The sequence below is a fragment of the Topomyia yanbarensis genome, chromosome 2 (assembly GCF_030247195.1).
Source record: "Topomyia yanbarensis strain Yona2022 chromosome 2, ASM3024719v1, whole genome shotgun sequence".
NCBI classification, from domain to species: Eukaryota; Metazoa; Arthropoda; class Insecta; order Diptera; family Culicidae; genus Topomyia; species Topomyia yanbarensis.
The window spans coordinates 137,356,243-137,384,081 of NC_080671.1; the positions used below are offsets into that span (position 1 = coordinate 137,356,243).

Consider the following 27,839-nt stretch of genomic DNA (forward strand, 5'->3'; position numbering starts at 1 on the left):
TGTCTACTTTAGGATAAATTAAGTATGAACTCTGTATACTCAATTTGGTTCTTTTTTCGTCGATGCGCGTTTGCGATTTTATATGAGAAATTGGGATTTTTACTTGATAACGGTGTATCTCAGAGGCTCAAATTACGTTAAGGTTATAAGAGTTTTTTATGTGAAAATATCTGAGGAACACAATGGCATTAGAATTTTTAAAATTTATATATAGAGTAGAGTGGGGTCACGTGAGTCAGTTTTTTTTTTGGTGAGCTCGTGCGATGATATTTTTACACTGATTTTGACAAACAAGCACTCGTTGAAAAGATAATACAATTGGTAACCTTTTTGGCAATAATGATTTTAAGCCTCACTGAATATTTTTCAAGCTAAATCCAATAGGGCGACGGTACTTTTTCAATGTTGTAAAAATCTGGGGGACGAAAGTTCACTATATTCGAGGTTAAATAAAACAATGAACACGCCTAGAAAATCAGCGGTTCAATTACTGACAGATTATTTAAAAATTAATAACACAAAAAATAAAAGTAATCCATTCATGTCAGTTAGGTAAGAAAATGAAGAAGTGGCAAATGATCTGAAAAATCATAAGACCGTGGAAGGAAATATTGAAAAAACATGTTTTCAGCAACTGCGTCTGGTTTTGTACTTACGAATGACTTCTTCAGTGTCCTCGTCGTCGCCAGAGCGTAGATCTGAAGTTGTGCATTCCGGCTCATGTGGTTTCTTAGCTGTGCGACGATCGCGTGTGCAATTCGGAGCATTTTTTGTTAGATTCCTTTTCCTTCTCTTTTTCGATTATTTACTTCAACAATAACTTGAATTGTAATATTGTTAACTCAGACGAAATTCTGATGCGCTTTGATTGATGGCGAGAACTTTCTTTCATACGAGCACGTAATGTTTCGAACGGAACCTTGAATTGCTTAGGGGCTGATCGTGTCCCAAAACGGCTGACATATCGTGCCCCAAGCGTTTCATGTTGATGTCCGTATTTTTTTTTTCAAAAACAAAAATATCGAAAAACCTACACAAAACACGTATCCAGCGTTAATTTTTATATAACGAAAAGCTCTCTTGACATTTTTTACATTGATTCAATGTATTGTACTGATGACGAAAGGCAATGCGTTTTCGCAGAAATACACGCGAAAACAAAAACGATGCCGTAACTAATACAGCTGATCCACGGTAACAGCCGAAATAACAGTCGTCAACGATCTTCTCTACCGTGTATCTAATTCACGCAACACTTAGATTCCTTTTCCTTCTCTTTTTCGATTATTTATTTCAACAATAACTTGAATTGTAATATTGTTAACTCAGACGAAATTCTGATGCGCTTTGATTGATGGCGAGAACTTTCTTTCACACGAGCACGTAATGTTTCGAACGGAACCTTGAATTGCTTAGGGGCTGATCGTGTCCCAAAACGGCTGACATATCGTGCCCCAAGCGTTTCATGTTGATGTCCGTATTTTTTTTCAAATCAAAAATATCGAAAAACCTACACAAAACACGTATCCAGCGTTAATTTTTTCATAACGAAAAGCTCTCTTGACATTTTTTACATTGATTCAATGTATTGTACTGTGAACGAAAGGCAATGCGTTTTCGCAGAAATACACGCGAAAACAAAAACAATACCGTAACTAATACAGCTGATCCACGGTAACAGCCGAAATAACAGTCGTCAACAATCTTCTCTACCGTATATCTAATTCACGCAACACGAGCGATATCTGAAATAACATAGCAAAGATAATGCCCTATACCTATTGTACCCCCATACCCATTTGACCCCATTCTACTCTATCCCAGTCAAAAATGGCTAGTTGCTGGCTAACGGGAGGCTATTTGCCAACTCGGATACGATACTTGCCCTTTAATTCGCCAGCAAATAGGGGGCGATCTCAAATGCAACATTTGGGCGATTTGCCGCCCTACTCGCTCTCAAATCGCACATGGAACGCGCCATTTAATCGAACTTATTTGCCTAATATGAAAATTATAAATAATACTTATTTTTGGATTCATTATCTACTCACATTAACTTATCAGCATACTAGGTAATCACCACCATACTATAGGAAGAATCAATGGTGAAATTTAAGCTTAAGCCAAACATGTACCGCCATGCTAGAAAAACGCGAAAAACAACCAAGCCCATATAAGCCGCCAGAAAATTTGTCTAAGTATTGAAATTGCCTTTAAATCGCATCCGCAAATTGCATTTGTTCCTAGAGGCAATTAGCACCGACGAGTTGAGTCAAACTTCGTCAATGTGTTTAAATCGCCTGACCATGTTCGTCTGCCTTTTTTTGACTGCGATGTATTGCGAGAAAAAGAACTTAATTTTTAACTGGAAAAATCGCATGATTGGCAATACTGCCGCTAAAAACTAATTTTTTTTTTCTAGACTCTTTGAACAATATCCTTCAAAGATTGTATACTATTCCCCCAAAAATCATTCCCCAGAAAGCCATTCCCCAGAATTCCATCCCCCAGAATACCATCCCCCAGAATATACTATTCCCCAGAAAGTCGTTTCCCAGAATGTACCATTCCCCAGAATTCCATCCCCCAGAATGCACCATTTCCCAGAAAGTCATTCCCCAGAAGTTTTTTTTTGAAGTAGAATACTTCTAACGTTTCAATATGGGGTCCCGTTTCAAAAATTTCAGTTGAGAAATTTTCCCAGGTTTGAAATGCGAGTATCTTCCGTTCTACTGGACGAAATCGCAATATTTTTGCACTATCTGATCGGAAATTTGTGCACGTATATCGTATTAAATTTCGGAATTACTGCGACTACTATAAATAAACCAAAACAAGGATTTTCAGAAAATCCTTCGGAAACAGCGAGGAAAATGCGCAATTTGTCAGCATATCCCACGCAGAGCCGTCAAAAAGGAGCATGTAAGCGTTTCATTACATACGGGAATGTTATATATACAGGTCACGCGAGCTTGTTTTGTATCAGTGGATGCTCGCTTACCACACGAGCAACATGCTCGTCCGGACGGTACAATGAGCGGTATCATGTTTGCGTTCCCGTACCAAGCGTCATCGCCAGGTTCTTCGTGATAAAATCCAGGGAATCACCAAATCTGCCAGTCGGCGTCTGGCTCGTCGTGGTGATGTAAAATGCATCTCCAATTTAATCTACGAATGCTGATGGTGTGCAGAAAAATGTCATCCGAGATGCCGTGACCTACACTGAACACGCCAAGCGCAAAACCGCAATGAATGTCGTCTATACTCTGAAGCGGCAGGGACGCACTTTGTATGGATTTGGAAGTTGAAAAGGTAGAACTCACTTGTATCATTATAAAAAGGCCCTTTTCAGAGCCACCAAAATCATTTCAAAGAATGAGTTTGCATTTTCTGTTTCATGGACTGTTTCTCCCTGGAGAGCAATTTGGGTTAAACCCTAAATTATGATTTATTTCAGTACGCAAATTGCACATATGGTCAGAAACAAACTGGAGTGAAGTGAATTTTTACTAGGCGCATTCAAAAAAGGTTTCAATTCTGAAACATTTTACAAAGGTGCCGTATTACCGAGTGCCGGTAAAGAGAGTAATCCCTTAGTGTTCGATAATCTCCGTAGTGGAAACACAATTTCAATTTTGTTCTTTATCAAAAATATGTGGTCGACCAACCAAGGGGTGGAGCTACGACGAACACATATTGAGGACAACACAAAAAAGGACGAGCTTACGTTGTGCTGTAGTCAGGTATAAAAACTCAGCATGCTGTTGCTTACGCTCAGTTCGTTTCCAGCATCAGCATGCAGCAGTTCGTTTGCAGCATGTTCCGCGAAATTCAAACCGCCGTCCATTTGCTGCTGTCACAGAAGAGTTGGCCAAGCACGCCGTCTTCGATGGCACCAAAACTGTTACCAAATACACCAGCACCAAGTAAATTTCGAAAACTGCCCAAAGAAAAGGCCCTTTTCAGGGCCATCAATTTATCGACAAAGAATGAAATTGAAGTTTTGTTATTACAAGCATCAGCTTGTCAAGAGCGTTGGATGGTAAGTGAGCCACTTGTGAACAATACCGTCGCTTTCACGAGAATGGCACAAAATGAAAAGTTATTTGTGACAGTTTAGTGTAATGATTCAATTTACAAAAATCGAACGTTTCGATATAGGGGCTCCGTTTCAAAATTTTCGGCCAGAATGCTGCCTGTTTTTTCAAACGTGAAAATCTGCTGTTGTATTGAATGAAAACCTTCGATTTTTGCGCTGATTGGAAATAGTTGTGACTAATTCTGTAGAATGTACAATTACTGAAAATAACGGATTTTGTGAAAGCAGTGGTTGGTCCATACAATTCGATTCCAAGCCAGACTAGTTTTCGTTGGAAGGTCCACCTCTGACAATAGAAGTAAACTTTTTTACTATGAATTCAACTACAACTTCCTTGAAAACAGCACAGCTAAAAAACTTTTGGGAAAAACGCGCAAACCTAAATTTTTCACTATAATGGAAACTGCCTGTGCCCAGCCGCACAGCATCATCAAGATTGATAGTAATTCAAGCCGGGAGGAAAGAGGTTGTAAGGCAATGGAAAACGAAAATTTCATTTATATCTTACTGGAATATAATTGGCTGGTCCTGAAAAGAACTTGTTGGTTTGTGGTTTATTTTGGGTCACAATTTAGGCCTGCTCGATTGCTGATAGCTGTGAATTTCTCGCAGGGCGACAGTTTCTGTTCAGTAGTGATGAGGCTTCCTAACGCCAACCGTGACTGGGGTACTTTTACACGACCTTCGTTGCTTACTGCTTGCGGGGAGGCTTTCCTCTGGTGGACTTACGAGCGGTATGTTTGGTACGGGCCATTTATCAACAAAGAATCGAATTAAAGTTTTGTTATTACAAGCATCCGAAAGTAGCTTGCCAAGAGCGTTCGATGGCAAGTGAGCTACTTGTGAACAATATCGTCGATTTCACGTAGAATGACACAAAAGAAAAAGTTATCTTTTGTTTGTTTGTTTACAGTTTCGTGTTTACTAGGCGCATTCAAAAAAGGTTTCAATTCTCAAACATTTTACCAAGGTGCCGTATTACATTACTCTTTTTACCCTGAGTGTTCGATAACCTCCGTATTGGAAACACAATTTCAATTTTGTTCTTTATCAAAAATATGTGGTCGACCAACGAAGGGGTGGAGCTACGACGAACACATATTGAGGACAACACAAAAAAGGACGAGCTTACATTATTGTGCTGTAGTCAGGTATAAAAACTCAGCATGCTGTTGTTCACGATCAGTTCGTTTGCAGCATCAGCATGCAGCAGTTCGTTTGCAGCATTTCCCGCAAAATTCGAACCACCGTCCATTTGCTGCTGTCAGAAGAGTTGGCCAAGCACGCCGTTTTCGATGGCACCAAAACTGTTACCATATACACCAGCACCAAGTAAATTTCGAAAACTGCCCAAAGAAAAGGCCCTTTTCAGGGCCACCAATTTATCGACAAAGAATCGAATTGAAATTTTTTTACAAGCATCAGAAAGTGGCTTGCCAAGAGCGTTGGATGGTAAGTGAGCCACTTGTGAACAATATCGTCGCTTTCAAGTAGAATGGCACAAAATAAAAAAGTTATTTGTGTGATTTGTAGACAGGTTAGTGTAATGATTCAATTTACAAAAATCGAACGTTTTCTAACATTTCGATATAGGTGCTCCGTTTCAAAATTTTCGGCCAGAATGTTGCCTGTTTTCCTAAAAGTGAAAATCTGCTATTGTACTGAATGAATATCTTCGATTTTTGCGCTGATTGAAAATAGTTGTGACTAGTTGTGTAGAATGTTCAATTACTGAAAATAACAGATTTTGTGAAAGCAGTGGTTGGTCCATACAATTCGATTCCAAGCGAGCCAGACTAGTTTTCGTTGGAAGGTCCATCTCTGACAACAGAAATAAACTATTTTATTTTGAATTCAACTACAACTTCCTTGAAAACAGCACAGCTAAAAAACTTTAGGGAAAAACGCGTAAACCTAAATTTTCCACTAGAATAAAAACTAGTGCCCCCGCCGCACAGCATCATCAAGATTGATAGTTATTCAAGCCGGGTGGAAAGGGGGTGGGAGGTTTTAAGGCAATGGAAAATTTCATTTATCATAATAATACTTTATAATTCGCTGGTCCTGAAAACAACTTGTTGGTTTGTGGTTTATTTTGGCTCACAATTTAGGCCCGCTCGATTTCTGATAGCTGTGAATTTTTCGCAGGGCGACTGTTTCTGTTCGGTAGCGATGAGGCTTCTTAACGCTAACCGTGACTGGGGCACTTTTACATGGCCTTCGTTGCCAACCAGCCCCTGTCAAGGACGACGTCTCTGTACAGCCAGCATCACTGCCATGAAAGGCAAAACATTGATTTTGAGCCGAAAGATTAGAAGCTGTATTTAGTTACAAAATGTAGATTAAATTAAATTATTAAATCATCCCACAAGATGCAAAACGTCGTGTGAAATGCTTGAATATCGAGCATAGTGCCGAACATAATTCTTTGTTTGGGGCTTTATAGCGATAACGCCCCATATATGTCGGTCGCTGTCAAACTCCATATGATGGTATAGGGTTGCCAGGGAGTTGTTGCCAACTGCTTGCGGGGAGCCTTTCCTCCGGTGGACTTACGAGCGGTTTGTTTGGTACAGGCCATGTAGCGAAAAATGCTGATCTGCTACTTCTCTAATGCTGGTAGTAGGACGACGGTCAAACGCTCGTTTGCGTGCCTTCATTCATAAAAGTTCAACAATATTTTCAAAGAATGTTGCAAATTGTCAACTTGATAATTCCAAAAATACTCCAAATAAACTATGAATGTGCTAAAGTCGACAAAATCGCATAGAAATTGCTTATTCCAGAGCAGAATTTACCGGTCTAAAGTGTATTCTACTTCACTCCGGTTATGTCTCTGACATTACCCACCCATCTTTTTATTTGATCTTTTTAACGTGCTACAGTCGTGATTCGCTGGTCGGTCCAACTAACGAATCATATTCTTTAGTTGGACATAGACTGTGGCCCAACCAACGAATCACTACTGTTCCCACTTCCATCAAACGACATTCTTCGCTTTCGATTCGTGCACATTTGAAATGATTTGCATTGTGTTGAAACCTGAAGTTAGGATGACATTATTTGCTAATTCATGTTGTGTTGAATATTGCGATAAAGACAAAATAAAACACTAAAGTGTTTTTTCCCCAGAAAGAACTATTGTCCCGGAAACATGTAGAACAAATTTCAAAATCTAATACAGGTCTGTTTTGAGAGACATTTGGCAACAATAATAGTAAGCGGTAGGGCCTTTTGCTAGGATTAAAAAAAAATTAAACTGTTATGTAAGCACTGAGCATGTAAGTAAGGTTATATGGTGAAACCAAAACGAAGTAATTGAAATGATGAGGTATTATGCTGCTGAGTATGAGCTACCGAAAGCGGTGGCTCCTCGCAAGTAAGCCAGTTATCCATTCACTTATCCGATTTACTCAAACATAGGAATTGATTCCTTCTTTCAAATATGAGCAGTTCATTGAATTTTCATGCCAAATGACACTCTTGCACGCAGGCTTGTGATCAACTTTTGAACAAGACTATCCTGTTCGGCATAAAGTCTTTTGGCACAACATCTGACATAAGACATTATATAGTAGTTGGCCATTTGACCTAACAGTCGTATAGCATAAGCACATACAAACAGACATAACACTATGATTAATTCATTGAAAATATCGATCGAAGGTTGGGGTGTTTCCGCCAAACACTATACACGGTTCCAACCACTCATTTACAAATTAGTTAACCCTCAGAACCCGGAACTTTTTTTTACTAGTGGTCTATCCCGTATATTTGCGCATATATCAGTGGCGCCATATATGGATTATAATCGTAAATGCGATCACTGTCCCAACTAAAAATATATTCAAAATGACCACTAACATTGGCGAAGAATTGTTGTCGAGTATGATATCTGTTAGTCTGTGGTATAAGAACCATTTGGCATAAGCCACGAAAATATTTTCGAATATATTTTGGGTAGATCGTACATTTGCATAGGAAATATTTCCAATTCAAATGAAAGATAAACCTCGACAAACATATGATTACGCCGTTAAAGCCAACTGTCAAAATTCATTTTTAGCGGAAATTCTGGACAAACCATTACTCTCCAACCAAAGATGTTGGTAGTAAACAAAAGAGAAAGGTTTTCTCTTTCATTTAAAGCTGTGAACTGTGTGTGGCCTATAACGGTTTGTCAGGAATTTCCTTTCAAAGAGAATTTTGACAGTTGGATTTTACGCCGTAATCGTATGTTTGTAGAGAAATGCTCTAAAACACACCAAACCGTTTGTCAAAATGAGCATTCATTTCGACTTTTATACAGATTCAAAGAATGTTCAAAAGAAGGAACCTATGATTGAATAAACCGGTCAGAGGAAAATATCACAAATTTGCGTGCAAGAATTTTTTGGCATACAAAACCAAAAAAACTGCTCATGATTGAAAGAAGGAACCAATCCCTATGATCGAGTAAACCGGTTGTACGAGTGGATAACATGTTTGCTTGCGAGGGGCGGCCACATTCGGCGACATGTCCTCAGCAGCTTTACACCGCACCAGTTCCTTGAATTTGGTAATGCGCAAACCTTAGACTTCATCACAAAAAAACATTAACTTTTCTGGGGAATGGGGCATTCTGGGGTATGATTTTATGGGGAATGGAGCATTCTGGATAATGGTTTTCTAGGGAATGGTATATTCTGGGCAATGTTTTTCTGGGGAACGGTGCATTCTGGGGGATGGAATTCTGGGGATTGGCTTTCTGGGAAATGGCTTTCTGGGGAATGGTATACAACCTCCTTCAAAAAATATCCTGCGGTTTAAATGTAGAGTAAATATAACCGGAGATATAATCAAAAGAAAATCAAGGGTTTTGGCAATTTGTCAAAACGGGGGGTGCCCCCATGGCCCGAGGGGTGGTTCAATTGGAGCAAGAATCTGGATTTTCAGATATTGGCCATAGATGAACAATTTCTCCAAAATTGGTTTAAATCCGTGACGGTCGATTTCATGTGCCTTGATCACTTCGCGCGGAATGATCCATATCATATTGCGATATTGTCCCTGGTTCCACCATGTGCGTTGAATCATCTGAGCTGACGCATGAATTGCCTTTTTCATTTCTTGTGGCGTCGAACGATAATTTTTTCCTTGAATCTTACTAAAAACCTGCCGGAGTATGTTATATGATGAACTATACCAATATTTTATGATTGTATTTTACTTTCAGGAACGACGTGCGGAAATTGTGCGTCAGAACAAAGCTGCTCTATCCACTCAAAAGGACGACGAGAACAGCGTTACTGCATCCTCCGGTTAAGATCTCTATAGCATCATTTAACGAGCTTCCTTCTTTCCTCTCTTTCTCTTTAACATACTATTCAAACATTGCTCCAGCACCTCCTCCTTTACAGCAAGCAATGATTGGAAAACGAGCAGATTAAATGCAACAACAAAAAACAAGAAAACAAAACGATTCAAAACACGCAATCAGAAGAAGAAATTAATTGAACCGTTCAAGTATATAACGCCAATAAGGTAACAAGCAAGCGATATTTACTATAATATCTGCCAGCAGCAGCGAAACGATGAAAGCGCGCAAATAAAACATCAAAACATTGTTTATTGATCTAACCACCACAAACAAGATAGATAGATAGAGAAACAAAACAACACTTCTTCAAAAGAAGATATAATGCTACCTAAATTAAATGAAATATATACTGTATGCTATCTTAAGAAGCTGAGAAAAAACAAACACACTACGCTACTGTTATACAAACAAGCACACTTAACATGTAAAAGTAATCAACAAAGATGGTAGCAACAAAACGGTCGTTTTTCTTACACTATCTACTATCACAGAAGATGAAACAATAATTACATATAATGATGAAGTTTATTTGCCGCCAGATAGATCACGCGTATCTATTAAAATAATATGAAAGAAAACAAAACTCGAAACTGTATTTGTAAATTTGTTGTAAACTCCGTGTAACCTGGCAAATCTGTATGTTTACAATATCAAACAAAGATCTAAATTTCTCGTTCAAATGTAACCGAATGCTATTAACCGTTCAGATAATTAATCTGTATAACCCGATGTTCTGTTTTGCAGATGTTTTCTTCTTGCTTATTAACGACAGTTAAGTCCTTTAAAAAAATAAACGATCAAACACAAATATACCGAGATCAGGAAATAACAACCGTTATCCGAAACAGAATCAACTTGCCATGTGCAATGTGACCGCCATACAAAATGCACAATATTACGAAACGATGTAGGAGGAGTCCAACATATTAACAACTGTACTTGAAAACTGCCCATAACAACGCAAAAAAGACAATTTCGATTCCGATGACAAGGACACACTTTCATTAGTAGAGAAAATAGTAAAGCTAAGACAAATTTGCATCCGAATGTATTGGTTTGGGTTCAACTATTTATAACAATTAAACGAGATTAGCTACAGAAGATCTAAAACATCCAGATGAAATGTGTTTAAAAATTAATCTATTGAGATGAGATTAAAATGATTTGATGATGAGGTTACAGGAATAGAAGCGAAGGGTAGATATTTTTAATGTGAGTAACTACAATGAAAACTTCGATAGCTTTCAAGTTATTGCGATTTTCGCGGATGTGCAAAAAAACGGCAATACTGCGATATATGCATAACAGCCCTACAAGTATGAGAAATCCATGGGATGCATGGGATTTTTGTTGCTGTCTGCTTTCAGTTGATATTTTGACAGTTTTAACAATTTGTTCATATTGCGCTAGTTTCCAGTAAAAGTTAAGTTGACTAGACCTATGTATGCGCGACTGACAATAAAAGATGCAAGAACAGAACATGTTTCGTAAAATCCGCTACAAATATATTAGAATATAAAAATAGGACTGTGATTCTGCTGCATAAAAATCGCTAAGAATGTTTTCACTCGAAAAATTCGCAAAGATAAAGTATAAAAAGCAGTTAAAAATTAAAATTTTCAAGATTTAAAGGTGGATAAAGAAAAGTGCTTTATAAGAACCGGATATATCTTTTCTGGTTTTTAAACTGAAGGTTTTTTAAGCGATTCTTACGTCGAAGAACTCAGTCCCATTTTTTGCTTGAAATTTGTGAATTTTATTCTCGGTCGCTCATATAACGCGTCACGAATAGAATATCGGTAACTAGTCGGCAGAATATTTTGACGCTATTCACTCGCCGAATAATATAATATCGAATATTTAGTCCCTATTTATGTAAACATTGATTCCGTTCAAATCTAGATTAATACTGAATATTCGTTAAAATGCTTTCGATTTGATTAAGAGGAAGGAATTAAATTTGAAATCGTCTAAGAGCAATGTTTGATATATTACGGCAATGTTCAAAGAATGGCTACCAAGTTTCACTCGAACCAATACTATCACCTAAGCACATTGGCAAACCAATGAAAAGTATTATTAGTCAGATCGATTACAAAAATTGAATCGGAACAGTTTGATATTAATGTTTGATCAAAGAAACCTATTTCAAAATTGCGTTGGTGATCTGATCGTTTTAAAATATATTAGTGATGTTTTTAATTTCTGCTGTATGATTATTTTAATAAAGATTTGTTTGCATTTAAATTATACAATATACGATCTTTTTACGACAAACTTTACATTTTCGACTGCAATCGCCAACTTAAACTGCAGTACAATTGGAGATCATCTCCGAACGGAGATCTGTGAATTACTAAATTCCGCTGTCTATTGCAGTTAAGTACGAAAAAATTCTGCCTCGGCGATGTTTAAATTCTCATTAAGTAGATCGCTCCTATATTTTTCAATTGATGTGTTGGAAAAATATTGAAAATCAAATTTGCTGAAGAAGAGAGCTGGATAGATGGTCATTTAGCGTTGACGTTACTTTGAGTTAGGCCTTAATTTGAAGCTTCGTACATGATTACTATAACTAAGTATTACCAGAAAAAAATTCTTACGAAAGCAAAAAAAAAAAGAAAATATATACTTACATTCATATTACATCGCCTCTGTGCCGCCTTTTTGCATTCAAATTTAATACCAATTGAAACTTAACTATAATTATACCTTAAGGAAAGTACGCGCATCGAAATTGAAAACAATTTGGACCTCCTTTTTCGGTTGCGCGAATCAAAAACACTGACATTTTTATTTTATACATATACTATAACATGTGTAAGCTATAATTTGCGCTTTCAAAAAGAGAAGTCATATGACGTATGTCTGATACGGTAACCAGCAATGAGTTGAATTGATAACAAAAATCAGGAATTGCATGGGTCCATTAATCTAATTTTAGTGGTCCAATCTGAAAAATTGAACGGAAGAGCTAAAATACTCGAACAAATATTACCTGCGTCGTCTTGCATTGATCGAAGAAAATGTTTTGCTTTCAATGTTTTGTTCATATCGCTTTAGCAAACCCGCTTGCAGGATTGACCATAAAACTTATAAAATGAAACAAGTTAGCTGAGAAGTAAGCTCAGTTTCTAAAACGTATCTGTCCCAAATAGGACAATAACAATCTTTATTTGGAGTCATAACGTTCAATATCCAACTGAACGATTTAAACATATGAATGAAACATGATGCACTGTGCTTGGAGCAAAATCCCAAACGGCGGAAAAAGTATTGAAATAGCTCAAATACCGTGTAAGAATTGGTGTGCGAATGAACGTGGATTATTTGTATAAGATGATGGAAAATAGACTGGTTTACAGACGTTAGAACACAAAAATAAAATATTAGAAAATATGCTTAAAGAAAATTATTTTGGTATCGCTTTTCTTCTGTTCGAAGCATGCTAAAGATTAAAAATTAACGAAAAGTCAACAGAAAGTTGTAAAAATACTAATCAGTGGCAGCCCTTTTTATGGTCACATGGCAACAAGAACAAAAAATAATAAATATATACCCACTTGATACAAAAATGGGAATCTCTTTGAATAAAAGTGTATCGAACCTTATCTATTGAAAGCATATACAATTATCATGATTATTATATTACTATTATATAGCACAAGCAAGCTTCTGTGATGGGTTTCATTCATATATAAAAAAACAAGCAAAACAAGTAAACTCACTGCTTAGAATGGGACGATCCGAGCTATCCGCCATCAAAGGTACATATATGAAAACGGCTAAAATTAAGACCTATACAGCAGATAACTGCAAAACAGCAACGCCAATTCACAAAGAGCAAAATAATGCGCATGTCAAATGATTCCAATGGAGACAAATAGCAGAAAATGAAATCGACGATAAAACAACTTAATGTAAAAACAACAAATAACAAGTGGAATATCAAACCGAAAATTGATTTCAAATAAAGACAAAATCCAACATGTAACGTGTTATAACTGAACATTGTGAAACACAGAAAGTTACAACCTTGATCCGCGATGCGCCGAATTCATCTTTCAAACTAATTTGGTATGATCGAATCGGAATCCCTTTTAATTTTACTCTTGTTATTGAGATTACAAATCATATTCGCTGGAAAAAAAGCGATCCGTCATAATATAGAATAAGGCTGACAGTCTCTCTATTTCGTCGATTGTATCAATGTATGTAGACGGCGACGGTGGTTGAGTGGTAAGCGTGACCGCCATTCATTTCAATTGGCCCTGGGTTTCAATTCCAGCCGAGGTCGTTGAGATTTTTCTGAGGTGAAAAAATCTGTGGTCACGTCTTCCTTCGGAAGGGAAGTAAAAGCCTTTTGGTCCTCGGTCAATGAGTTAGTTGATGAGATCGAAAGCTAGTCCAGATAGTGAAGTCAACTCTCTGGCGTCGGTAAAGAAGAAGAATCCAACTTCCATACACTGATAATAAAAATATGCATAGTTAGCATACTTTTTATTCCTGTCTCTTTTCATCTGCTGTGATTTTTATGCATATACTTCTAGTAAGCATTCAATGAGTGGATAGACCGAATATGCATAAAATTTACATCAGAAAAAACGAGAGGCAGATAGAAAAGTATGCTATTGATGCATAAATAAAATTCTGTGTGTACTTACTAACAAATATCTTCCTCCCGTGATACTTGTGAAGTGCGCAGTAGTACACGCAGAAAAATGTATATTAAATTCCACAATAATTCACTTAGAAATCAAAAATATATATTTTTGAATCAGGGCCTAATTGCAATTTTTTTAGATTCAAAAATATTTGTTATTAGATTTCAAAAAAAAATGGTTCAATAATAATTTTATTTGAATCTATATCTTTTTTTTGAAACAAAGTATGTTATTTGTTAGTTGAAATATGCTTTTCCTTTTTAAAACAATGAAAAAATCTATTTGAATCAAAAAACTTTTATTTTGTTTTCAAAAAAGGTGTATTTAATATTAATATCTTGATTTTTGTTTTTTCTTCTACCCTAAGATGCTCATATTTTGCACCGAATCCCAATCCCAAATTCCTATGATTACGTAAATGACAACTTTTCCAAGCTTTCCGCTAAAAAAATGCTGTTTTAGCTCCTCTGCTTTCTCTCGTTCGATAAATTTCGACGGTGTATCAATTTTCTGGAATAATAACAATAATATTAGGTTCTTAGGTATTACCCCAATAATAAATAATTTTCTCACCTATGAAAGCACTCACGACCGCATTGCACTAATCAAATTTTATTTACATTTTTATAATGCTCAAATAGTCTAAACCTAGCGTCTTGAACTCCAATTCTTTATTCTCGACCACCGATGCGTCCATTTTTTTATTTGTATGATACAACAAAGATCGAACCAAACACAGTCTATCCATTTTCAAGCAATATTTCTAAATCTAACAGCAATATTTTTGTTTTAAATAATGCTATTGTACAACCAACCAGTGCTTTTTTGGTTCAACTAAATACTTGAATTTGAATCAAAGTTTCAATATATTTGATACGAATATTCCCTGCTTTTTGCAGGGATTTTGGAATCAAAATGCAGATTATTTTGTCACTAATGCCGATATTTTTGTACCAACAATGTTTGGCATTTGAAACAGAGATACATTATTTCTGTTTCAACAAAATCTTTGACTTAGAATAAAAGTTGCAAAAAATTTGATTCGAATATGCCTTATTTCTCTGCGTGATAACTTTATAACTTGAGAGGTACTCGAAACCCCTCTCCAATAACTAATTTAGTTAAAGGTTTTGTGCCTTTTACTCGCAAATGTTTGCCTTTCTCTTATAGAAAGGTTATGCAATCACTCTGAAATTCGTTAATCTAATCCCGGCCCGGAGGGCCGAGTGTCATATGCCATTCGACTCAGTTCGTCGAGATCGGAAAATGTGTGTGTGTGTGTGTATGTTTGAATGTGGAAAAAAATGTCACCTCTGTTTCTCAGAGATGGCTGAACCGATTTCCACAAACTTAGTCTCAAACCTTCCGATCGGCTGCTATTGAATTTTTTATTGATTGGACTTCCGGTTCCGGAGTTACGGGTTCAAGAGTGCGGCCACACAGCAAATTCCCATTGTACTGAAAAATGCTCAAAAGGGGGAATAGAAGAAAATTTCAAAATCGATTTTGTATTTTTGATGCCGTCTTTAAAATTAATTTGATGTAATCTCGGAAAAAGATTTTTTGTCGAAAATACTTTTTTGGACTTTGGAACATTTTTGTCTTTCTCATATAGAAAGGTTATGCAATCACTCTGAAAATTGTCAACAATTTTGACTTTTAGGTTTTCTCTACCTTAACAGGGACGTAGCTAGGGATATGCAGTGAGGAGTTACTCCCCTTAACACACCCTTTCTCGAACCTCCTCACCCCGCAAGTCACCCCCATCATGCCCCTCTCCTCAATCTAACCACTTCCCATCAAAGCCCCCCAATAGATCACCCTCAAACTTCCACCTTATGCACCCTCTTCAGATCCGCCCTTCTCTCATTCCACTTTCACCCTGCAGCCATCCAATTGGGTCATTAAATGAGAAAAAAAAATTGTATTACATACATCGCTAAAGCTGATTTTCGTGATTATAACAATGTTTTTTTTCCAACTCAGGAAACGTGAAAATAAAATTTAAATTTAAAATAAATATGTTGACAGTCTTAATTTGACACTATCAGAAACATTTGACATTAAATTTCACGACAAATGATGCCCTGTCAGAAAAAATGAATATGTTTTCCTGGTTTTCCCACAGGGTTATTTTTATTTGACATAAACACAGGACGGGGACAACTTGACAGCTCTAGAGTTCCTATATATAGAGTTAGGCGGACACAAAAGCCGGAAAACTGGCAGCTCTTATTCCAGGAAGAAAACACTGGCAACCCATGCCAATGTTCAAGCTCTAGCTTAATGATTTCATTGTCGTCGTGAGTAAGAACTTCACATGTACGAATGGAAAACCAATTCGCAGATCTGATGAAATGATTTCATACTTGTGCGAATATCTCTTTGTGTTACAAAAAAAATCTTGTTCTTTTCGTTTCTCTGCACTCGATAACACAAGAAAAGAGTAAAATAATTATGACAATAATCACAATACCTTTTCCATATACATCCAAAGAGAACATATTATGTGACGTCATGCTCGATTGGCTCCGCCATTTGACATGTTCAATTGGCTCCGCTCAGTGTCTCCGCCTAACTATGAATATAGTAACTATAGACAGCTCCCATATATTGAACTCATAAGCAAATTTTGTGGTGATTTGGTGATGTCATGGCAGCTCGAACAGAGCAAAATTTGAAAAAGACGCAACCCATATACTATTTTCCATATCTGTAAAACATAAACAATTTAAGCATTTATATCCTCAAATTTATTTCGCTGTTCATATTAGAAGCTGTTCTCATTCCGCAATACTTAAACAGAAACACTTTAAAAAATCCAAAATAAAATAAATTCGATTTTCGGAAATACAAGAAGATGACTTTCAAAATCAAGCCACTTCCACTTATATTGGAATTCCTGAAAATATTCCGGATCGGTTTCTTCCAGACTGGAATAAATTGCCAGAATAATTCTGAAGGGATCCGTACCAAAACCATCGCAATATCTACCGGACAAAATAATAACAAAAGTCGAACAAAACTCTGACAGTAGTCAACAAAATTGTACGTTCCTGGCAGCATTCTTGCTGAAACCAAACACTACCGGTTTGCTGCCAGAATTCTGATAAAAGCACACAAAGTCCATTTAAAACTAATTTTGCTAAATAGGTAAAAAATCCTACATATAATGATGATTTTTCGTGGACACGTTTTACACTACCCTGTACCTGGAAAGGTACAGCGTCAAAGTGGCAGTGTATTTTGATGAAAACTGGCTGCACTGATGGAATTGTTGTTTGTTTTTTGACACTTTGGTATGTTTTGGATTGCTGCTGAAGAACTGGTGCTCAATCCCAGTCGAGGTCGTTGAAATTTTTCAGAGGTGAGAAAAATCTGAGGTCACGCCTTCCTTCGGAAGGGAAGTAAAGCCGTTGGTCCCCGGTTCATGAGTTGATGGGTCGATATCCAATCCAGATAGTGGGAGTGTCACCTCTCTGGCGTCGGTGTTTGGCCTCGTAGCGGAAATAGGCCGACGAAAAATAAACAGAATTAGAAGAAGAAGAAGAACTGGTGCAATTTTAACCCATTATAACCCAGCTATGTTAAACTTTTGGTTATTTATACAATACTTCGTGAACCGTCATATTATGCTCAAATATGTATGGGAAAAATAAAATCATTTTAAAACGTTTTGTTGCGAAAAAAAACTAACGTATGAAATTTCATACGCTAGGTTGATAGGGTACAGTCGTGATTCACTGGTTGGACACTAACTGGACCGATTTTTAGTTGGACCTCCGGTAGTTGGACCATTGTCCAACTAAAAAGCATCTGAACGCCAAAATCTCATGTCAAATTTACTTTGACAATCAATCTGACAATATTTAGAGATGTGAACAGATGCATTTACACTGCCAGAGAGAATTTTTTTACATTTGTCAGTCGGTCCAACTAGCGAATCAAATTCGTTAGTTGGACAAGGCTGTGGCCCAACCAGCGAATCACGACTGTATCAAAAAATCAAATGCAGAAAAAATTCCGGTAATATCCGTATATTTGGAGGGTCAATACAACAATTTGCATGCACAATGCTATCGCAACTATGTTCAACGCATCGAAAGCAATATTCAACGTGATCCTAAATCCTTCTGGTCGTTCGTCAACCGTCGTAGGAGCTCGAAAGGAATACCCCTTAATGTTCGCTATAAAGGAAGTTCGGCTGCTACGTCATTGGATGCCGCAAACATGTTCTCGACTTTCTTCCAAAGCGTGTTAAGTAATAACTCACCACCTTTGTTGGAATCGTACCTGAGCACTATGCCGCTGCACAACCTGAATTTATCTCGTATTATTTTCTCTCGTGAGGATGTTCTCGTCAAGTTGCAGTCTTTAGATGCGTCCAAGGGAGCGGGACCCGATCATTTACCACCATCGTTCATCCAAAACTGTGCGGACTCTCTCGCATTTCCAGTGTCCGTTATTTTCAATCGATCGTTGACTGACGCTGTTTTTCCTAGTTACTGGAAATCTGCTGCTATCACACCTGTGCACAAGAGTGGTAGCGTTTATGATGTGGAGAACTATCGGGCGATATCGATTCTCAGCTGCCTCCCGAAGGTATTTGAACGATTGATATACGACATTGTTTATCAGTCCGTGCGTCATATCATCGTTGAGGAACAACATGGCTTCGTCAGTAAACGATCTACAACCACAAACCTTATGGCGTATGTATCCAGCATCATCGACAAACTTGACAAGCGACAACAAGTTGATTCCATTTATGTTGACTTGTCAAAGGCCTTCGACCGTGTTCCGCATCGCCTTGCTGTCGAGAAGCTTAAACGCATCGGATTTCCGGACTGGTTAACAGATTGGATTGCTTCTTATCTCGCAGGACGAAGCGCTTTTGTTCGATTAGGTGATACACTTTCTACACCTTTTGATATCTGTTCTGGTGTGCCACAAGGCAGTCATCTTGGACCATTGCTCTTCATTTTGTTTATAAATGATCTTGGCACGGTTTTGAAATCTCCGAAATCTATGTTTGCCGATGATTTGAAATTCTACCGATTTATAAAATCTTTGGAGGATTGTAAATTACTTCAGCTAGACATTGACGCTTTGTTAAATTGGTGCACCATCAATGGAATGGAGGTGAATATAGAAAAATGCAGCGTTATTACATTCACTCGGATCCTATCGCCGAACATGTTTAACTATAAAATGTCGTCAGCCAACGTGCACCGCAACTTCGTCGTCAAAGATTTGGGAGTTTATTTGGACAACAAGTTAACTTTCTCCGAGCATGTAGCGTCTACTATCGCCAAAGCGTTCTGCATGTTAGGATTTTTAAGGCGAAACACTCAGTCGTTCCAGAATGTGTACAGTTTGAAAACGCTTTATTGTTCGCTTGTACGCTTGCTTATTTTTGACATCCTGGACGGGAACATTGAAAGCAGCCAACTCTTGGGTCAACTTAATTTCAATGCACCTAGAAGACAAACACGCCAAGTGGACTTTTTCCGTTTACCGTTGTGCCGTACGCAATTCGGACGAAACAACCCGTTAAATGTATGTTGTCGTGTGTTTAATCAAGTTTCATGTTTTTTCGATTTTAATGTTGCAAGATGTACTTTTAGTATTAGGATTAGTTGATAAGCCAGTCTGTGCGATTAATAGTCGAAGACCTATATATAAATAAATAAATAAATATTTAGCGTAAAATTGAATATCTTTAACCTTGCGAGATCATTTATTTGTCAGCTTTTTTGAATGATTTTAACAATCCCCCCTCTCTCATGCCGTTTCGTCTCCTGATAGGTTCGTTGCATCAAGATCATCACCACAAACCGTTCGTGTTGAAACTTAATTTACATGACGATATTACTATTAACTCTGTTACAAACGACTATGTAACTGAGCTTGACTTCAACCGTTGCGATTTTAGAATGTTGAGTAATCAAATTCTGTCTGTCAACTGGGATGTGATACTGGAACCTGTGTCCACTAATGAAGCAGTATCTATCCTATATGATAAACTTAACGAAATCATTATGGAAAATGTACCCCGTAAGTGAACTAGGCACAATATTGCTCAAACCCAATTATGGTGGACCTCTGAGCTTCGACATCTTCGCAATCATGTAAGAAAAGCTCGGAAATGCTTCTTCCGAAACAGAAACCGCGAGAACAAAGAAAACCTTCAACGCATCGAAACGTTTTATAAGGAACGTCAGATCGCTAGTTACAGTGATTACATAAACCGGATACGATCAAATCTCAAATCGAATCTCTCATCATTCTGGAATTTCGTTAGAAGTCGTCCACCGTTTTCTACGATGTAAAGGTCGCTGATTCTTTAAAAGACTCTGCCAATCTATTTGCCGAATTCTTTAAAAGTCAATACAGAAGCGCCCACACCTTCATCTAGCACCCGAAACCGCATTGTTAATTATGACCTGAATCTCCCATCATTAACAGTCGGCCAAGAAGAAGTTTACGCCGCACTCATGAAAGTTGATACTTCTAAAGGCGCTGGAGTCGATGGTCTGCCGCCACTTTTCATAAAGGAATGTGCTAATGCTTTCTCACTTCCCATAGCGCACATCTTCAATCTATCACTTTCGGAGGGAACATTTCCGGAAGCCTGGAAAACGGTTTTCGTCATTCCAATCCTCAAAACAGGTGATATTCACAACGTAGAAAATTATCGTGGAATTTCCATCCTAAACTGCATCTCAAAAGTATTTGCAGCCATAGTTCACAAGGCCTTGTATCACGCATCACAACCAATCATCTGAGTTTCAGCACGGTTTTGTGAAACAACGGTCGACAACAACTAATCTCATGTGTTTTGTGAACAAAGTTATGCATTAAGATCGAGAAACGGCGACAAGTTGACGCGATTTACATAGATTTCTCAAAAGCATTCGACAAAGTATCACATGATCTAGCAATTGAGAAGCTGAGACGACTCGGATTTCCTTCTTGGGCAACTGGATGGCTGCATTCATACCTGTCGGATCGTTTCGTGCATGTTGGACTGAAAACTTCAAACTCAGATTCATTTCAATTAACTTCTGGAATTCCTCAAGGCAGTATACTGGGACCGCTTATCTTCATACTGTTTGTGAATGATCTATGCCTTCATTTAAACTGCGACAAAGTATTGTATGCTGACGATCTAAAAATGTAAAAAACTATCTGCTCTGCTGAAGATTGTACAGATCTACAATTGGACATTGATTTGTTATCGCGATGGTGTAAAGAGAATGAAATGGAGGTGAACATCAAGAAATGTAAAGCAATCTCATTCACTCGGTGTCGCTCATCGATTAAGCATGAATACACTCTGAACAACCAAATTCTGGAGCGTGTAGAAACCGTCTGCGATATATACACATTAAAGGCACTTTTCTGTTCTTTGGTACCAAGGTGCTTAGAGCTATAAGGTGATTCGTCTTTGCCAGTAACTAGGTGAGGAGTGAGGTAAGCGTGCAGCAGACTGCGGGGAAGAAAAATGACAGCGAACAACTTTGTTTACCCGCTGAAATCCAAGTAAACATATGGAGAGAACCAGTAAACAATGTTATTAGCTGTCGTTTCTAAAACCAACATGGCTGATCGGCGTTTTTGAGGATCGTATCACCTGAGAATAAAAACTCCTTGTTTGGTACGAAGCATATTAGAATACGCAGCTCCTGTCTGGACTCCATTCCAATGCACACTGTTACTTCGAATTGAAAGGGTCCAGAAAAACTTTCTTCGCTATGCCTTCAGACAGCCTCTATGGAGAGATCCGCACCATTTACCTGATTACGAGAGCCGATGCCGACTCATTGACCTTCAAACATTGTTTTCTCGACGAATCAGCTTCCAACGACTACTGGTATTCGATTTATTGGTAGGCAACATAAATTGCTCGATGTTGTGGCAAGCTCTAAACATCAATGTTCCTAGTCGTCCGCTGCGCAACCACGCCTTTCTTTTCGTACCTTTCCACCGGACAGTCTACAGGTACAACCAACCGCTTAGCTCATGTGTCAGAGCATTCAATAATGTTTATTTTGCCTTTGACTTCGACATTACAAAATCTATTTTTAAGAACAGAATTAGGAATTTAAGTAAATCTAGGAGTAGTCCGTATGATGTAGTATCAAAGACGAGTAAATAAATAACCAGCCATCTTTACCTCAAACTTTTGTAGTTATTTTAAAACAAAGAACATTTTCTTACGAGAATTTACATAAAAAATATTGTGGTTAGAACCAGACATGATTTGCAACGTACTAAGCATTTGTTAGCCTTGAATGCACTGATTCAACGTTAAAATCAGCGGAAAAGTTGTGTATCCCCTCCGGTTCCTAAAGAGGAAATAATTTTTTCTTAGGAAAAAAAGATATCGGTTCAGCCTAGCGTATGAAATTTCATACCTTGAACTATCAGCAGAATTTTCGCAATTGTTTCACCAATTTCTTCAATTTTTCGCGCTTAGCCACATCTTTCAGACCTCTCATGGCCATTCGTTCTCAATCCGATACAAGAATTAGTGATTTGGAAGAGAAATTTAATAATATGTATTGTTAATATTTTGGTTTGAATTTTGTCCAACTTTGACATTCGAAAACACAATGGAATTTTATAAAAAAAAGATTATTGAGCATACACATTACAAATTATAAGGTATTAATTACCGTTCACAGAAGACTAGATGTTTGAAGACGCCTTTATTGTATAACAAGTATGATTCAGAAATGTGTTTTTGCGTATGAAATTTCATACGCTAGGTCATAATGGGTTAATCAGATCCGGTTATAATTCTCTAAATAAAATTTAAAACACTATCAATAGTACAATCAGAGACTAATTGAGACGGCGGACTCGCGAGTTTTCCGTGGCTCAAGAGGTACTAACTCAGGTAGTACTAGACGGTCCCTCGAAATGTCAAACAGAAAACGCGTTGATCATCGAGGATGCTTTGCTTTTCTTAGCTACGTGTTTTTATTTTTCCTGCTAGGTTATCTGTTGTTTACGAAACAGTGAAAAAATTAATTGTAGAGCTGCTTTTTATGGAACTAACAGAGCTTTTTATGAATCTAACGGTTTCCAATTGAGTAGTTTATGTCGTTTCTGCTTAGGTTATATGATAGGGTGTGCTTTTCCATATTTTAAACATCTTGCGGCAATATACATGAAACTAGAGCTTCTTTATGACGACACATAGATGTCCGTACCATAAAATATCCTCATCCCAGTAAATTACATTCGGAATGAGACTTGGAATATGGTCTGATTTATGATGGAATTCCAACCGAAGGCAACAACCCATCCTGAATGAATCGGATTTCGAATCGGTTGTTACTTTTGCGCTTAAATTCTAAAAGAAAACATTCCGATAGCGATGAGCAAGGAATCTGCTGTCAAAACGAGTGAAACAGAGTTGTGAGAGAAAGAGTTTCAACTTTTCTTGGTGGAAACCAATGCGTAAAATGTATGGGCGCAAACAGTTTTTTTAGATTTTATTTGAAAACTTTCAAGTAAGTATCTAAATAAACTTCTGCAAACTATTCCCATATTTTTTCTGCATCAAATGTGTATTCATTTTACAACCACAATATTATAGTTTTTCCAAAATCCCAAGTTTTAATATCTTTCCCATACATTTAAATTCACCATAGCCACCACTGAAGCAGTGCCATCTCTTAAATATTTCCATGAAAGTATTACCTAATTACGAGTCGCCCGCCCCACAGTTAACTTTTCCAAAACTATCCCTAAGTAAAGGTTGATGAATTCCGAACAATTTTTGTTTTCCAAAATATTTTAAAACAATATGCAAAACATGCAAAGGTTTCATAGTTTTTAAACAACAGTGGCTTGGCATTACACCCGGGAGAGAAAACAACACAGTGGCTGAAACATTAAAAGAAATAAGATCCAAAAACGAAGTTGTGCGAAATCTTACGACGCTAATCTGTCTGGGCATTTATGGTGCATCTTTCGTGCATCGAAATGCCTCGGACGCTATGGTACACATATTTGCGAACTTTATGTTGTTAAAAACCTCTTGGGCACAATCGCACTTATAGTTTCAGCAATTTAAATGCATACGAACTGCGTTTAGTCCCCCCGAACGATTAATCCCTGAACGATAACAAACTGGCCTGTGGTTGAAAAGCTAGAAAGTGTCGTTGCATAGATGAAAAACGAAGACATTTTTGTATATAAACAACAGATGCAGCGACGATCCTAGCAACGGTCAATAAATAATACCTGCTACCAACTTTACAAGCCCGATGCAAAGGGGATCACTAGATTGGTTTGTTAAGGTTGGCAAAACTGAGGGACCGTGGTACTTCTACTACTTCTTAAGATCTAGTACACAGTGTACCACGGAATTTCGAGTGTTTCTTCGTCAGTTGGTAGTCTCTATTAGTCTCTGGTACAATGCTATTCTTATTTGCGCAATTTATTAGAATTATGGATTCGGGTATTCAACAGGTCCCTTATATACATAAGCGTAAAGGAAAGAGTGCATTCATTCAGAAAACATTCCTCTGTTCATAACAAATTCATCAAGGCAAACGGATTGCCTTCTACCAAAGGAAGCAACATTAATGAATTTGGAAGAAACATTGTTCTCAATTTCGCTCAATTGGCTGCTTGCCAGTTTCATTTTCTTTTTTCGCGTGCCAGTTTAGATAGTTGGCCTGTGTAGCCGCCTCATACTCCTGTACCAGCGCGTCGACTACGTCACGGCTATCATCAAATTCGCTCAGATCATCTTTGAATTTATCCTCGCGTTTAAACTGATCCAAAAAAGCACCGCGTTTGCAAAGTTTGTCGTACTGACTCAAAGCCCGCTCAAACAGCGAACAAATGCTGGTGTGATTGGCCAGCATTAGACCGGATACCCGATGGGTGCTCTGCACATAAGGACTGCTGCGAGAAAGAGCAACCTGAATACTTGCCGGACCCCAATTGATGAACTGAGCCAGTTTGCGTTCACGAATTCGCTGGATCGATTTGTGGACCTGGGTGGGATTTACTTCCCCCTGAATTATGTTCAGAATGGAAATGTAACGGTGATGATTTGTTTTGTCCGGTCCGGTGGACACCATCATGTTCTTTGGCTGCAGCAAACGACGCATAACATCTAGAACGGTGGTTTTTTGCACGCTAACCGTGTCCGTGTCGGTGGTAAGCGGAGTATATCCTGTCATAAGAAAATGCAGCTGTGATGTAGGAATCAGAGGAGCTATCAGTTCGATGAGATTGTTGTTCATGTACGAAGGATATCGAAGCGTGGTGGTGCTAACTGACATGATCGTCGAAACTAGTGTATTGATCTGAGTAAAACTTGGGTTTTCCAGGTGCAACCTATCCGCCGCAATCCTGTTCAGTGCAGTATTATCTAAAACTACCACGCAATCTGCGCAGCTTGTCAGACGTTTCAGTGTTAACAGGCTGTTGTATGGTTGGACTACAACGTCACTAATCTCGTCTTGATTCGGGAACACACTGTATGTCTGTACCAGCTTCTTCGGAAAATGATCGGAGAGCCGTTCCATAATGTAAGATCCCATTCCAGATCCGGTACCTCCAGCAATCGAATGACATAAAACAAACCCTTCTAAACTGTCACTGCCATCTGCTTCTCGATCTATTATATCAAACACTTCCTCGTGCAGTTTCTCTCCTTGACTAAAACCAGACGCCCAATTATTTCCGGCACCTCCACCGTCTTTCGAGAGATATACATTCTCTGGGTTGTAGAGCTAAAACAATCTCAAACTACTTACTAGGCAACGTGAGGAAAATATCGAATTACCTTAGCATACGGAGATGTCATGATGGTGTGGATGACCCGTGGTTCCAAATCCAACAAAACCGCGCGAGGAATATAATGATCATCATCGGCCTGGTAAAAGAAAACATCCTTTCGATCGATGCCATCTGTGGCAAAATCTTGCAAGACTCCAGAAGGTGAAATGCCATGTTCCAAACAAAGGCGTTTCCAGAACTCAAAGCCAACTAAAGTATTTCGTTATTCACGTAAACGGAAGTAATTCAAAGAGAATAATTCTAAAGCAACCGCACAAATCAGTAACCTGTTCTACTTACTCTGATTGCCGCATTGGCCCAATTGTAAAGTGATAATTTCGCTAGGCATTTCGGGTTTCGTGGCACGTTTCAACTGTACACTTTCAGCCAAGGAATTATAAAGAGATTCTACTTTTATTACAATATAAGAGGAAGTGTAACAAACAACAAAACATTCAAAACTCGAATGTTTTCGGCCGCTCCAAAATGCTAAACCTTTTCAAATTCAAGCCGTTACTCAACTTTGGGCCGTTACAGGTAAATTTGACAGATCATCAGTGGAATTGGGATATGTATTTCAACTCGGTCATTTTAAGTCGGTCAGTAACACAACACTGTTGTCGTCATTGCAATATTGGCGATTCTACGTTGAAACCGCTCACAGATAGCGCTGGAAGCAAAGTGTTGCTGATTTGATTCTGTCCTGTCATAGCGCATATATTTTCTGTAAGCATTAGTAAAAAAATAACTTTTAAAACCAAATCACCGATCAAATCGTTGATAATTGTTTATGAAAATGTAGGAAAACCATCATCACAGAGAACAGACATCCATGATCGAACAAAAATATTTAAAAAACGTGTGTAAGCATTTGAATTAATATACGATAAACACTAGCGCCGCCACACCAACCTATCCTAACTATCCTTCAAATCCATTCCGGAACCAGTTCGAAATCCTGTATGAATTCAGTATGGAATCTTGCTCAAAGAAAACAATCCATTCCGACTCTATCGGTTGATGCATTTGAGCTGGAATTCATGCTGGAAGTCCGAACCGGTTCCGGACTAGTTTGACTGGGTAGAGGAATAACCGCTGTCAATTGGGTCATTAAATGAGAAAAAAAACTCTTTTTTCATTACATTCATCGATAAAGCTGGGTTTCGTGATTGCAACAATTTATTTTTCCAACTCAGGAAACGTGAAAATAAAATTTATATTTAAAATAAAGAAATATGTTAACAGTCTGGATTTGACACTATCAGAAGGATTTGACATTTCGAATTTCACGAGAAATGATACCCTGTCAGAAAAAATGAACACATGTTTTCCCGGTTTTCCCGCAGGGTTATTTTTATTTGACATAAACACCATACTATGAAAATAGTTTTTTTTCATTTTGGGTGTTGTTTTGATGGGCCAGATGTAAACAACCGCAGTTTTCCTATGTATGGTTGCCAAGTTTATATAAGTTTTATTTAAAAAAAAACAAAAAATTCGTTTTTACGTATCATAACGATTTTTTTTAAATGATGTTGTATTATGTATGTTGGACCTAAAATTTATCTAATGGAATGAAAAACTGTACATAGCTTAATGACCCAATTCTGTCGACCTTAGCCACAAAAAACATGACGACAGTAGCGCACCTGGTTTGGATATCCCAACTGCCTTCGAAACCGTTAGAGATTTTATACAAGTTGAATGCTGAAGATGGACGTCTGCTCTCTGTGCCATCATTTTATAATATGATGAGCAAACAGCTTGCGAAAAGGGTGTAAAACATAGTCATTCAAAAAAATGTAAACGTTATGCCTATTGATTTTACACATAGATTTTTGGAATTAGTGGAGGCAGATGACACTGTTTGCTGGCACATAAACCTAATGTGTGTATTTACAAGACA

The 27,839-nt window shown here is 37.8% G+C and overlaps 2 protein-coding genes across 5 annotated transcripts in view; one reads left to right on the forward strand and one right to left on the reverse strand.

The window, feature by feature from the left end:
* Positions 1-13,445, forward strand: part of LOC131681490 (stathmin) — a 123,343-nt gene extending 109,898 nt beyond the window's left edge. For all 4 annotated transcript variants that reach the window (XM_058962298.1, XM_058962299.1, XM_058962297.1 and 1 more), the window contains one exon: positions 9,315-13,445. In XM_058962298.1, coding sequence (XP_058818281.1) covers positions 9,315-9,404 — 90 coding nt within the window. In that variant the 3' untranslated portion in view covers positions 9,405-13,445. The remainder of the gene's footprint in view (positions 1-9,314) is intronic.
* An 11,107-nt stretch (positions 13,446-24,552) lies between these two features.
* On the reverse strand, positions 24,553-26,455 carry LOC131681494 (tubulin gamma-1 chain-like). Its single transcript, XM_058962302.1, has 3 exons — positions 26,234-26,455; positions 25,941-26,143; positions 24,553-25,887 (listed from the first exon to the last, which is right to left on the reverse strand). The coding sequence occupies exons 1-3, from the start codon at positions 26,280-26,282 to the stop codon at positions 24,751-24,753; spliced, it is 1,389 nt and encodes a 462-aa protein (XP_058818285.1). The 5' UTR covers positions 26,283-26,455; the 3' UTR covers positions 24,553-24,750.
* Between the last annotated feature and the right edge of the window lie 1,384 nt (positions 26,456-27,839).

Bases quoted from the DNA above. Each gene is read 5' to 3' on its own strand.
- LOC131681494 (XM_058962302.1), bottom strand. From the start codon at position 26,282: ATGCCTAGCGAAATTATCACTTTACAATTGGGCCAATGCGGCAATCAG. The intron at 26,144-26,233 runs GTAAGTAGAACA...GAAATACTTTAG, and splicing joins GGGCCAATGCGGCAATCAGA to TTGGCTTTGAGTTCTGGAAA. The intron at 25,888-25,940 runs GTAATTCGATAT...AGATTGTTTTAG, and splicing joins TGACATCTCCGTATGCTAAG to CTCTACAACCCAGAGAATGT.